The following is a 14,883-nucleotide window of genomic DNA, read 5'->3' on the forward strand; positions in this document are numbered from 1 at the left end:
TTTAATTATATATTTACGGTGTTTGTCAGCTAGCTGGTTTGCTAGGTTAGCTTAGAACTAGGCTAGTCGCTAGCCCCGACCATGAGGTCACTAAGCTACTCTCCTCCTGATAAAGAAGAGGAGGTCTGCTGGACGGAGAAATAAGCTCTGGTCAAAGAGGAGGAGGAAGAGGAGGCTGTTACAATACAAAAACAAGTAGAAGGTGAGGCTTTTACCGTGAAAGAAGAAGAGAAAGACGTTTCAGTGAATGACGAGGAAGACGCGTTCAGAGTGAAAGAGGAGGAGGATGTTACATTAAAAGAAGAGGAGGAAGAGAAAGAGGAAGATGCAGTTTTGGGAGTGAAAGAGGAGGGGGGAGATGACTGTCACATTGAAAGAAGAAGAGGAGGTTGGAGATCTGTTTAACACCAGTAAGTACCGTCTCTGCAGTCGTTGAACCAATATGCTGTAAAGGGGTTCTACACTTTAATGTTGTTCTGTAGGAATGGCTGAAGCTACACTGTAACGTGTAGAACATCAAGAGTGGACCATCAACAAAATGTTAACAATTGATCAAATGCATCTAATGACAATGCCTGAAATACTGTAGTCCTCAATATCTCATATTAGATTAGCCCAAGATGTACTCTTAGAGTGGCAATCAGCAGTTGTTACATCCATTTGGCAGCTTAATGATATGTACCCATCTGTTTCTTGAAGAGTTCACTTATAAATGCCTCAGGAGCTTAGATCCACTGTCGTACCCCACCAGAACCCAGAATATAAGCTTTTAAAAAAAAATGTTTGTCATTAAATATAAACAAACACTGTATATCCTCAAAACATGGTTAAAACTAGAATGTTGATATCATGGAGGGTTGCATTTTTCCAGCCCCATCCCTCAGCTTTTTACCGAAACGGGCAGGGAGTACGCTTTGTTATTGTTTCTACTGCTGATTGCTGCCCCCATTACTCCTCAAGGTCCAAGGACTGTATGTTATTTTCAGAGGTAGACTGGCTCTGGCAGCTATGTTAGTCCAATAATCCACCTAAATGTGAATCGTTTCTTAATTGCGATACATTTCTAGAAACATAAATCGCTGTACTTTCATATCACATCAACATAATTTCACACAATACTGTCATATCACATCAAAATAATTTCACACAACACTTTCATATCACATCAATACAGGTAACCAGTCACGATGCCACAAAAGGTAAACCAAATTAGTTTCTCATCATTTCTCCTTTCTTCAGGCTTCTTTTTCTTCTTTGGACTTTATATGGCGGTGGGCAACCAACTTTAAGGTGCATTACCACCATCAATTGGACTGCAGTGTGGACCTCAGTTGATCTTTCAATCACCCACGTGGGTATATACCAAGACAGTCATGAAGAGGGCACAACAAAATATTTTCCCCCTCAGGAGACTGAAAAGATTTGGCATGGGTCCCCAGATCCTCAAAAGGTAATGCAGCTGCACCACTGATCTCCACCTGGTATGGCAACTGCTCGGCATCTGACCTTAAGGCACTACAGAGGGTAGTGCGAACAGCCCAGTACATCACTGTGGCTAAGCTTCCTGCCATCTGAGGAAAGCCCACAAAATTGTCAGAGACTCCAGTCACCCACGTTTTAAACGGTTTTCTCTGCTACCACACGGCAAGCGGTGCCGGAGCACCAAGTCTAGGACCAAAAGCCTCCTCAACAGCTTCTACCCCCAAGCCATACAACTGCTGAACAATTCATAAAATCGCCACTAGACAATTTACATTGACCCCCACCCCCACCCCCTCCCTTTTGTGCACTGCTGCTACTCGCTGGTTGTTTGTTACCTATGCATAGTCACTACACCCCCACATTCATGTACAGATTACCTCAACTAGCCTGTACCCCCGCACACTGACTTGGTTCCGGTGCCCCTTTTATATAGCCTCCACACTGATTTGGTACCGGTGCCCCCTGTATATAGCCTCGTTATTCTCATTGTGTTACTTTTTATTATTACTTTTTATTTTAGTCTACTTGGTAAATATTTTCTTCTTCTTGAACTGCTCTGTTGGTTAAGGGCTTGTAAGTAAAGCATTTCACGGTAAAGTCTAAGTTGGTGTCTTGACGGATTTGTAAAAAAAATGGTTTATCTTATAAGACTATATACAGTGGGGAGAACAAGTATTTGATACACTGCCGATTTTGCAGGTTTTCCTACTTACAAAGCATGTAGAGGTCTGTAATTTTTATCATAGGTACACTTCAACTGTGAGAGACGGAATTTAAAACAAAATTCCAGAAAATCACACTGTATGATTTTTAAGTAATTCATTTGCATTTTATTGCATGACGTAAGTATTTGATACATCAGAAAAGCGGAACTTAATATTTGGTACAGAAACCTTTGTTTGCAATTACAGAGATCATACGTTTCCTGTAGTTCTTGACCAGGTTTGCACACAATGCAGCAGGGATTTTGGCCCACTCCTCCATACAGACCTTCTCCAGATCCTTCAGGTTTTGGGGCTGTCGCTGGTAAAAATTTCAGACCTCTACATGCTTTGTAAGTAGGGAAACCTGCAAAATCGGCAGTGTATCAAATACTTGTTCTCCCCACTGTAGCTGATGCTGTGGTGTCAAATCGGTTCAAATATGACACAACCAAGAACTTTGTGAAAATCAATATAGACTTTTAATACAACAGTATCATAAGCCGGAGCGGTCCGCGGAACACACACACTTTTTCAGAGCCCTCGCTCTGAGTTATACACCTACCATATAAGTCCCTCCCATATGCAAATTAAGTTACATCCCAATCCGTGCTTCCTGCTTGTTCAGCCCAATAACGCCCCCATCTGCTTTCCATTAAATCCTAATGGTGACAAGACCCTTGCATTGACCCTTCACTCAGCTTAATGCGTTCTCCTGTTTGTGTGTTATCTAGGGTCAGCAGACTGTGGGTCTCCCCTGTCATTCCTTCAGCGTCTTCATGTCCTAAGGATATGTGAGTCATGTCTATAATCCATCAGTTGGTCATTTGGCTGACCCCCTCCTTTGTATATCCCTCTGACCTTTGTATGTCCAGCTGCCCTAGGTGTCTATGTGTTGCCCTCTCCCATGGCCCCACTCTGGCTTCCTGTCCTATACAATAGACAATGTATTTTACCAGAACAGAAAATGAACCCATAATTGTATCTTTCTCTCGTGTTACCAAGATCATGTATATAATTTCACCCACAATGCCTGTTGGACTGTTCATTAATCACGATACTCTATTTTGTTCATCTGTCGGCCCCAGCCTCGAACTCAGGCCCTGTGTGTAGTTAACTGACCCTCTCTGCCCATTCATCACCATTTTACTTGTTGTTGTCTTAGCTGATTAAGATGGTGAGGAAATTACTTTTAAAGAACAACCAGGCATCCTCTACTGATGGGATGAGGTCAATATCCTTCCAGGATACCCGGGCCAGGTCGATTAGAAAGGCCTGCTCGCAGAAGTGTTTGACAGTGATGAGGGGTGGTTGTTTGACCGCGGACCCATAACGGATGCAGGCAATGTGGCAGTGACCGCTGAGATCCTGATTGAAAACAGAAGAGGTATATTTGGAGGGCAAGTTGGTCAGGATAATATCTATGAAGGTGCCCATGTTTACGGATCTAGGGTTGTACCTGGTGGGTTCCTTGATAATTTGTGTGAGATTGAGGGATTTCAGCTTGGATTATAGGACGGCCAGGGTGTTAAGATGCGTTTGGGAAACCGGGCCCAGATATCCAGTTTCCTCCTCTTCTTCATTGTTCGATGTGACAGTCACCTCCCCCTCCTCTTCTTTCACTGAAACGTCGTCGTCCTCTTTAACTCTGAACGAGTCTTCCTCTTATTTAACGGAGACGTCTTTCTCTTCTTCTTTCACGGTAACAGCCTCAACCTCTACTTGTTTTTGTATTGTAACAGCCTCCTCTTCCTCCTCCTCTTTCACGAGAGCTTCTTTCTCCATCCAGCAGCCCTCCTCTTCTTCAGAAGGAATGGGGTTAAGTTTGAGACTGGAGCTATGAGGCATTTACTGAAGTTGCTAAGCGGTATAATTCAAAGCAGTGTAACTTTATCAGCAGCATGTGATCAATGACGTCTGAAGAATCATTTCATCGAACACCTGATTGGTTTGAAATTGGGCTCGTTCGACATTGCAGGTGGCTGCTGACTGACTAATTTACAAATCACCTTGCATCATCAATAACTACTTATTATTATTTATAAATCAGTCAGCCAGTCACCGTTTATCCACAACGCAGTGTAACATTTTAACTTTAGGCCGTCCCCTCGCCCATACACGGGCGCGAACCAGGGACCCTCTGCACACATCAACAACAGTCACCCACGAAGCGTCGTTACCCATCGCTCCACAAAAGCCACGGCCCCTGCAGAGCAAGGGGAACTACTACTTCAAGGTCTCAGAGCAAGTGACGTCACCGATTGAAACGCTAACTAAGCTAGCCGTTTCACATCCGTTACAGCAGCATGGATTTTATGCTCTCGAACACGGCCAGTGGTTTAATATATGACATAATGGCTTCGCTGCTACGTGTGGGGGATGTCATCTATAACAATGTGGCTGTTCGAAATTCTGTGTCGCTCAAAGCCTTGAGTAATTAACCTTTTTTTGACACAATTGGCTGGAAAGAGCCAATGCTTCAGGAAGCTTTGTTTCCCCATCACTACTTTTCAGCATGTTTTCTGTGAATTAGACTACAGGAGTTTTGTAACTTTTTCCACCTTGGTTTACTGTTAGTTGGGTTCTAACTGGTCTCCGGTAGTTGGTCTCGTTGACCTTAACCGTGCTGGTTGGCTACACTGGTTAGGCTAATAGCTAGTTGGCTAAATAGCTGATGTTAGCTGGCTGGCTAAGATAACTGCATATAGCTAACATTCTTTGATTTTTGGTTAGATGGTGTTATGTATTTCCAAAACGTTGGTTTACTTTAATCACTCAAGTCATGAGCGCAAATGATTGGTTTAGTATGAAGTTCTACATTTTAAGTTATTTATGTTGTAGTTTACATCACAGGGAATAGGCTGGTCCTCCATATTACTTCACACCTGATTTTATCATTCTTCTGAATTCTGATTGGTTTTATGTAACAACTCCAAAAATAGAACTGTGAGGTGTAACTTTGCAATGGGACTTAAAACATTTATATATTTTATTTGCTCTTTTAAACTTAACCATTTTATTTATCCCCGTAGCCCACTCACTTTACATGTTTAGATAATAAAGCATTTGACCTTTCCACTGCGTTAACAATGGAGGATTGGTTGATTTCCAGTTTAAGTATTTAAGATGATTGACGAGAAAAGTATCGTCCAACCATCGGGTAACTTGTTTCATGGGCATCAAAGGTGAGGGTGAATTTCAGATGTTCACTGCTTGTATTGATGAAGAAGTAGAATCGATGAAGTTCCTCTGCTGTCCTCTGGAATAGAAGGAAAGGAAGCCATTTACAGAGCCTGATGAGGTGCTAGAATGGATTGTTAGTGTTGACAATTATGTTCTTCTCAAACAACCCCACATACAGATTGGCCTAATTAGATGCTATTTTTTAAACTGCAATGACCATAATCCATTGCGCATTTTAAATGTTTTCTTTACTCAAGTATGACAATTGGGTACTTTTTACACCACTGTTTATTTTACACCTGCTATGTAAAAGAAACAGAAGAATGCATGATGGTCAATGATATCTGGGATCCTTGGGACATCGCTACCCTAAACCCTAACCTTAACCCCTAACTTAACCATTTGAAATGTCAACTTCAATGGGCTAGGGACGTCCCAAGGATGTATCTCTACCTAAAAATATATGATCTAAGTGATTGATAGTTGGTATTCAGCAGTCATAAAGCCTAATTTACTTCAATGAACTACTAAAATAGTGATTTTGTCAGACAGCAGCTCTACACTTTATTGACTGACTTATCCATTCATCCTTCCATCCCTCCTTAGCCTTCCTCTCCTCTGAGGACCCAGTGAGGGTGGAGCTCAGTCAGAGAGCTGTTGAGGGACTGGTTAGGAAGAACACTTCTACAGCCAGAGAGGTGAGAGGTCACACATGGTTTGGATGGTAAATATTTATCTCCCCTTAGCGTTCATCATGTCAACAAAAGGGAATATGTTCCATCATCTATGTTTATTTACATTAGTGCAATTTATCCACTGATATAGGTGTAATTTCTCACCCCTTTTGGCTGTATGAAAGATAATTTCCCCTCAGACACACATTTGTTCTTTGATATTATGAAGGTAATTTGTGTCAAATGTACTTTTCCCCACTCATTCACCCCACCTCTTTATGTTGAGTGGCCTGACTGCATCCAGACTATGTCAAAGGCCCAACCTGGTAGATCTGAACCTAATGCAGTTTGGAGTGATCGGATGACAGAAGTCACATTTAGGTACCAGGTGTAACTGAGGCCACAGATGCTCCATATTGTTTATTTTGAGTGTTTTATTTAATGACTGAACGTGTTTCTTTCTGTGTTGCAGGGGCAGTCAAGAAATGGAACAGCAAGGCCACAGAACATGACATAAGCAGAGGTGTGGGAGACCACCTCAAGCCCCTGGTTGAGCCGGGGTGGTGTTTTACCACTCCACCACGCCTTCAGCAGGCTTGAAAAGTGGAATTGATCTGTTTGATCCATTTGTTTGTTTCAGTTTTCAGTAGTTGAATCCTGTGATGTATTGTTCATTTCAACATTTTTCATTTTCAACAAATGCATTGGGTTGGTTGAAAAGTGATACTAAACTTACATACCATGCACTATATTGACATAGTGGAAGATATACTAAATTGATACTGTTTTTCATACTAAGATGGACCATGCACTATATTGACAAGGTAGAAGATAGCATGAAAAACAGTATAAATTCAGTCTGAGATGGACCAAGATATGCCTTTGCACATATTTGTTCATTGGTTTAGCAAGAGTCTGTTGATTGGTTCATTTGTTTTGCAATATGATCAAATCAAGCTTTATTTATATAGTACATTTCAGACATGGATTCAAGACAATGGCTTCACAGGAAAAAAACAAATAAAAACAAACTGAAATATTTAGTACACAACAAACAGAAACTTAACTGAAAGACTGAGCATTTTAAGGAAATGTCATTGATTAAAATATGAACAATTGGATGCAACATCCAACACAAAATATAAGCTTGTTTTAACTCCAATATTTGTTCTAACGTTCTCCATGAAGAAACCCAAAAAACTAAAGTCAAATTAAACATTACATGAATTGTAAATAGGAAATATCAAAATCAAATATACACCCCTTTGTTAATATGTATTGGCAATAATTAACTTAATGAATGGTGAGGCATGGAATAATAAAACATGTATCTTTGTCAGGCGGAATGTTTGAAATATGAGGATTTGATTCATACTTCTTCAGTCGTGGAATAAAGACAATTAGCATTTGAATGTTGTAAAGAAATACTGGCGTGATGTAGGAATGTTGATAAAATGTATTATACTGCATCTATGTGAATCGGCGACAAGTACGTTGAAACTAATTTATCAAGTCATTGAAAAAAGACCTGAAAATATTTGTATTTTATTTTATAAACAAAACACGACAACATCATACAAACAACATCACACCTGCTCTTTTTTTGTTAGTCACTTTTTGTTAATTTACATAAATAGTAATAGATGTAAACAGATGGCTACATTTTGAAGTGTTGCATTTTGATTCAAGAGGGTCACCAACGTGGTAAGTGTAACGCAACTCTTTTTTGTTAGCACATTTTTGTTAAATCACATAAATAATACTCTTTCAATTCAGAGCCTGGATTTTTCCCCTGAGGCTAAAATCCATATCATGCTAAAATCAAATGAACAGGGGGCAAACATTTAGGGTGCTACATTGTGAAATTCATTAAAATACTCAGACTACAATGTTAAAACATTCTACATTGTGACAATATTTCATTGATATCGTGAAACAACTCCTTCATGTATGTATTTTCTGATGTTTGATTAGATATATTTTATCAGAGTATCTCTTGTCACATTGATCATAGCCATAAGGTTTCTCTCGTGTGTGTCCGCTGGTGTGATATCAGGCTGTTTGACTGAGTAAAACTCTTCCCACATTGATTACAGCTATGGAATTTCTCTCCTGTGTATTCTTTGGTGTGATTTCAGGCTGCTTGACTGAGTAAAACTCTTCCCACATTGATTACAGCTATAAGGTTTCTCTCCAGTATGTATTCTCTGGTGTATTTTCAGATAGACAGATGTAGCAAAACTCTTCCCACATTGATCACAACTAAAAGGTTTATCTCCTGTGTGTATTCTCTGGTGTATCTTCAGATAGCCAGATGTAGCAAAACTCTTCCCACATTGAGTACAGCTGTATGGTTTCTCTCCTGTGTGTGTTATCTGGTGTGATATCAGGCCGCTTGACTGAGTAAAATTCTTCCCACATTGATCACAGCCATAAGGTTTCTCTCCAGTGTGTATTCGCTGGTGTGATTTCAAGTTGCTTGGCTTAGTAAAACTCTTCCCACATTGATCACAGCCAAAAGGTTTCTCTCCAGTGTGAATTCTCTGATGTATTTTAAGGTCTACTGAAGAGGTGAATCTCTTCCCACAGTCTGAGCAGCAGTGAAGATTCTCTCCAGTGTGTATTCTCAGGTGTAGTTTAAGTGAATCTGATTTTAAGTAACTCTTCCCACAGTCAAAACAGTGGTGAGGTTTCTCTCCTGTGTGTACTCGCTGGTGTATTCTCTTATGTAGTTTAAGTGAATCTGATCTTGAATAACTCTTCCCACAGTCAGAGCAGTGGTGAGATTTCTTCCCTGTGGGTCTCTGCAGGTGTTTCTTGAGGTGTTCTGATCTGGAGAGACTCTTCTCTGCCTCGTCAGCATCATGATGTTGTTGAGGATCCCCAGAGGATCCACGATAGTCCTGTCTCTCTCCTGTGTGAACAACAAATTTAGACAGATGGTTAAAGGCTCAAAACAGCAGAAATCCACTGTTTATTTGAGTTAAAAGGTGATGCCCAGAGCGTACCCATGAAGTTGTTCAACAATTGCCGTCTGTTAAATTATTTGACAAATGTCTTAAAACAGTCAAGTGAGCAACAATTTTGTATTGTTTTCACATTGGTAGTAAATTCGATGATTGGAGGCTAGAAACAAGTTATTAAAGTTGCTGAAACTCTAAGCAATATGCCAGATGACTTTTGGCTCCAATTTTGGCCCCTTTCTGTGTTTGCTAAAAATGGCCGCACGAGGGCGGAGCACACTCAATTTGGTTGCAGAAACTCCTCCCTGCTAGTGAGGAAACTGCAAGTTATGGATGTAGTTTATCTGGTAATGAGGAAACCACTAGTTAGGGATGTAGTATATCTGGTAATGAGGAAACCACTAATTATGAATGTAGTGTATATGGTAATGAGGAAACCACTAGTTTTGGATGTAGTATATCTGATAATGAGGAAACCACTAGTTATGGATGTTGTATATCTGGTAATGAGGAAACCACTAGTTATGAATGTAGTATATCTGGTAATGAGGAAACCACTAGTTATGGATGTTGTATATCCGGTAATGAGGAAACCACTAGTTATGGATGTAGTATATCTGGTAATGAAGAAACCACTAGTTATGGATGTAGTATATATGATTGGAGCAAAAATGGTGAGCGAAGATTTACTAATTCACCACCGTGGGGGAAAACTCAGGGGAGGTCTCATAGGCTGACTGCAAAAATAGCCTCCATTTACAGGTTGAATATGAGTGCATTTCACGCTACTTTCGGATTCTAATTGCCAGGCTCGCTTGAATCTCCTGCTTTGTGTAATGTTTGTGTTTGTCTCAAATCAACTGCTTCATACTTTAAAAAAACACTTCAACCAGTAAAATGGTCATTGGCTAGCTTTTCCATCAGCCTGACAAGGAGGGTTTGTAAACTAAGTGTTTGCCAAATTGGCCCATAACTTCACCTAGCAATAACATGGACCTACTGTAGGACCCATAACTTCACCTAACACCATAGACCAAGGACTATAAATCATTTAATATTTCAGGTGAAACATGGAATCTAAAATGTCTTTGTCACAACATTTTATAACCTGATCACCAAATAATTTTGTGAATAATCCCACTAGACTACTCTTTAATGTGTTGTCATTCTAAATGTCCTGAATAAAAGGAAAATAGCTGTGTGTTGTTCAATAGCCTATTCATCAAGGAACCATTCTCTACACATTATGAGCTAAGTATCTCTGTGCGCAAACAGACTAACGAGACGCTACTGTAAATCAAGCAGACAATAACACATTATAAACATCAATTTGTTAAGGATGTTTGGTCCAACGTGGAGCACGGCATAACTGTCTTTACCAGAGTAATGAATGAAGAAGCACTTTGGTTGTTGTTGCATGTCGTGATGTTTGTCATGTGACTGTCATTCAGAAAATTATTTCCTGGATCAGCTGATGATAGTTGAACATGTGACTGTAACTAAATAGCTACAGAATTAAATATTATGTGTAATTATTGAAGAACCGCATTAATGACAGTATCCATTTGGGTGTTGTCAATAAAGTTAAGGTGACTCTCGGTTAGAACCACTGGATTTTGCAAACTCTGAAATGATTTAGGATTTCTGTGTCCATGAAAACTGTTTCCCCAGCATAATATAAGGCGAACACTAAATGTTATGTAGGTAGAGTGCATTTCAGAGATCTGAATACAAAAAAACTGTACTAACAGGAAAATAACCGAAACCACAAGGCCAAATCTACACTGGAGGAGCTTACCAAGATGACATTGAATGTTCCTGGGTGGCCTAGTTACAGTTTGGACTTAAATCGTATTGAAAGTCTATGGTAAGACTTGAAAATGGCTTTCTAGTAATGATCAACAACCAACTTGACCGAACAGGAACGATTTTAAAAAGAATAATGAATATTCACATGAAAATCAGTCGCCTATTGGATGACATCACGACTTCCCATCACGCCAACTCCTTGAATACCTTACTATGACATCACTCACACCTTCTTGTTTCCAGTTGTTTAAAAAAACACTATTTTGCTCAAAACATTTATTTGTTTCCCTTTAGTGTGTTTATACTTTACTGTATTTATATGTCACTTTTCAACAGGAAAATGTGAAAAATCACTGGAGGACATCATGACCAATTCATACAGTACAAAAATATATTCAAGTGTAGAACGCCCTTTTAAAAATCACACATTAGTTCAACAACTGCATAATTTGTGCCCCTGTTTTATAAGATAGTACTCACTGTATTTACTGGTGTTAATCAGATCAACTTCCCTGTTTTATAAGATAGTACTCACTGTATTTACTGGTGTTAATCAGTTCTCCAGTCTTCTCTTCTTCGTCCTCCTCTAATGTGACAGTAATCTCCCCTCTTCATCCTTCATTCCATAAACGTCTTTCTCTTCTTGTTTTACTGTAACATCCTCTTCTTCCTTCTCCTCTTTCACAACAATGTTCAGCCCCAGAGCTTCTTTCTCCGTCCAGCAGACCTCCTCTACTTTAACAGGACAGGAGTAGTTTAGGGAGCTCATGGTCGGTGATGTTTATCATTAGCGACTAAGGCTAGTGCTAACTTAACCAACCAGCTGCTATAGCTGACTAATACAAAATAACGTAATATTACATTAAATAGGTTAACAAGTAGATACAACAGAAGTGTGTCTAAAACACAGTAGCTAATATCCACCGAAAGCATATAAATAGCTTGAATCTTTCGGCTTTGTTGGCTAGCAAGCTACAGAGGTGGTTGACGAGCTGTTTCTGAAGAACCGTCCACTAGATTATACGTCATGCTGGCAGCGTCGCCTGAAAGACGCACATCGCCGTCTGCTGACTGGAGGGTAAACGCAGTTGAGGATCATATTTTATTTTCAGACAAAGATTATTTTAAATGGATTTAATTAAATAATACTATTATATTGAGACATACAAATACAGGAATGTGTTGATTGGTTAGTGTGAATAAAAAATGTTCACTACAGCACATTTAAGGCAGATTCATTTAAGTCATGCTAAATCTAAATAAGTAGCTAGCTACTGTAGGTCTATACTGCTCTTACATGGTGTAACAATACATCATGTTGATGTATATAATGAACAGACTAGGTCTATACTGCTCCTACATGGTGTAACAATACATCATGTAGATGTATATAATGAACAGACAAAATCTATACTGCTCCTCCTACATGGTGTAACAATACGTCATTATACGGCAGGGTAGCCTAGTGGTTAGAGCGTTGGACTATTAACTGGAAGGTTGCAAGTTCAAATCCCTGAGCTGACAAGATACAAATCTGTCGTTCTGCCCCTGAATAGGCAGTTAACCCACTGTTCCTAGGCTGTCATTGAAAATAAGAATTTGTTCTTAACTGACTTGCCTAGTTAAATAAAGGAAAACATTTTTTTAAATACAGTGGGGCAAAAAGTATTTAGTCAGCCACCAATTGTGCAAGTTCTCCCACTTAAAAAAGATGAGAGAGGCCTGTAATTTGTAGACCAAATACTTATTTTCCACCATAATTTGCAAATAAATTCATTCATGCTGGCTGAGGTACGAGTAAAACATGACATATTATTTCCTAACCATTCACAATGCTGGCTGAGGTACGAGTAAAACATGACATATTTTTCCTAACTACTCACAATGCTGGCTGAGGTACGAGTAAAACATGACATATTATTTCCTAACTGTAAAAAACTCCCCACTCCTTAATCAACTAGTTTCCCACTGTTTAACCAGAATAACATGAGTTGTGTCCTTTAGACTGTTAGTCCATAATCATATTCAGCTACTTAGATGTCTTGTATTGTCATGTTATGTTCTTTATAATGAAACATCTCCAAGTGAAATAAAGTTGATAAGATACTCTTAATAGGCATTAACCTCTTGAACCTCTGGGGCAGTATTTCATTTTGAATGAAAAACGTTCCCATTTTAAACAAGATATTTTGTCACGAAAAGATGCTCGACTATGCATATAATTGACAGCTTTGGAAAGAAAACACTCAGAAATTTCATACAGGAAGTGAGCCAGATTTCTGAGGCGCTGTGTTCCAATGTCTCCTTATATGGCTGTGAATGTGCAAGGAGAGAGCCTACACTTTCTGTCGTTTCCCCAAGGTGTTGCAGCATTGTGACGTATTTGTAGGCATATCATTGGAAAATTGACCATAAGAGACTACATTTACCAGGTGTCCGCTCGGTGTCCTCCGTCGAAACTATTGCGTAATCTCCAGGTGCATTCATTTTTCCATTTTGAACAGAGGAGAAACCAAACTGCCATGAGTGACTTATCATCGAATAGATATGTGAAAAACACCTTGAGGATTGATTCTAAACAATGTTTGCCATGTTTCTGTCGATATTATGGAGTTAATTTGGAAAAAAGTTCACGTTGTAATGACTGAATTTGTTTGTTTTTTTTCTCAGCCAAACGTGATGAACAAAACGGAGCGATTTCTCCTACAAATAATCTTTTTGGAAAAACTGAACATTTGCTATCTAACTGAGAGTCTCCTCATTGAAAACTGAAGAGTGGGCAGACGGAATCCAGCTAACACGGCAAAACTCTTTCCACAGTGGGAGCATTGGTAAGGCTTTTTCTCCTGTGTGTAGTCTCGCATGCCACAGAGCCAAATATGAACAGAAACAGTCTAAATATTTCGGCTATTGGCTGCCAAGGTGGCTGACTCGTTGTTGTTGTTCTGTTTTATACGTAAAGCGTCTAAATAGCTTGAATCTTTCGGCTATGTTGGCTAGCAAGCTACCGAGGTGGTTGACAAGCTGTTTCTGAAAAACCCCGTCCACTAGATATCACCAGACTGCATACAAACCTAACTGCATCCCCAGGCCCTGGTATATCACCAGACTGCATACAAAGAGGCACTGACCACAAGTTCTACATCCTTGAATTAAGGGGTTTCACGGGGTTGTGGGGTACCCCTTGTAAGACAAAAAGTAAATCATCTCCAAAATGCTTAGCAGAGTCTCCGGACTCCGGAAACAAAACAAAAGCCGGGCCTGATGGAGAGGAGGGAGGGATAAACTGGGTCATAGCAGCAGTAGGCTATATACATACGGACTCTCTAGTGAACAGAATATCACAGGATCAGGCAGCTCAAACTATTGGTTGAGTAGCTAGCTCACAGATGAACCATAGTGGTTGAATAGTTAAAGGAAAATTCCACCCCAAAATTATCTTTTGGTATTTGTTTCAGGAAGTCAATTCATGATTCTCGGTTGTGACTAGATGGAGTTACCAGATAGGTGGACACGACAGGACTACTGAGGTGGATCAGAGATGGTAACCTCCTCTTTGCCAGGTAGGTGGACACTACAGTACTACTGAGGTGGATCAGAGATGGTAACCTCCTCTTTACCAGGTAGGTGGACACTACAGTACTACTGAGATGGACCAGAGATGGTAACCTCTTTACCAGATAGGTGGACACGACACGACAAGACGACAGCTCAAACTATTGGTTGAGTAGCTAGCTCACAGATGAACCATAGTGGTTGAATAGTTAAAGGAAAATTCCACCCCAAAATTATCTTTTGGTATTTGTTTCAGGAAGTCAATTCATGATTCTCGGTTGTGACTAGATGGAGTTACCAGATAGGTGGACGACAGGACTACTGAGGTGGATCAGAGATGGTAACCTCCTCTTTACCAGGTAGGTGGACACTACAGTACTACTGAGATGGACCAGAGATGGTAACCTCTTTACCAGATAGGTGGACACGACAGGACTACTAAGGTGGATCAGAGATGGTAACCTCCTCTTTACCAGATAGGTGGACACGACAGGACTACTGAGGTGGATCAGAGAT

At 39.9% G+C, this 14,883-nt stretch overlaps 1 protein-coding gene and 1 long non-coding RNA gene across 2 annotated transcripts in view; one reads left to right on the plus strand and one right to left on the minus strand.

Annotated features, from left to right (window-relative positions):
• The first annotated feature begins 279 nt into the window (after positions 1-279).
• LOC112253759 lies at positions 280-6,018 on the plus strand. Its single transcript, XR_006083704.1, has 3 exons — positions 280-410; positions 2,918-2,977; positions 5,973-6,018. It is a non-coding gene; the product is annotated as an uncharacterized LOC112253759 (long non-coding RNA).
• Positions 6,019-6,976: 958 nt separating this feature from the next.
• LOC112255151 (zinc finger protein 664-like) overlaps positions 6,977-14,883 on the minus strand; it is a 38,603-nt gene continuing 30,696 nt past the window's right edge. Inside the window, exon 2 of the mRNA XM_042325006.1 lies at positions 6,977-8,990. Within this exon, the coding sequence (XP_042180940.1) occupies positions 8,137-8,990 (854 nt within the window). The 3' untranslated portion in view covers positions 6,977-8,136. The remainder of the gene's footprint in view (positions 8,991-14,883) is intronic.

The sequence above is a fragment of the Oncorhynchus tshawytscha genome, linkage group LG07 (assembly GCF_018296145.1).
Source record: "Oncorhynchus tshawytscha isolate Ot180627B linkage group LG07, Otsh_v2.0, whole genome shotgun sequence".
Lineage (NCBI taxonomy): Eukaryota > Metazoa > Chordata > Actinopteri > Salmoniformes > Salmonidae > Oncorhynchus > Oncorhynchus tshawytscha.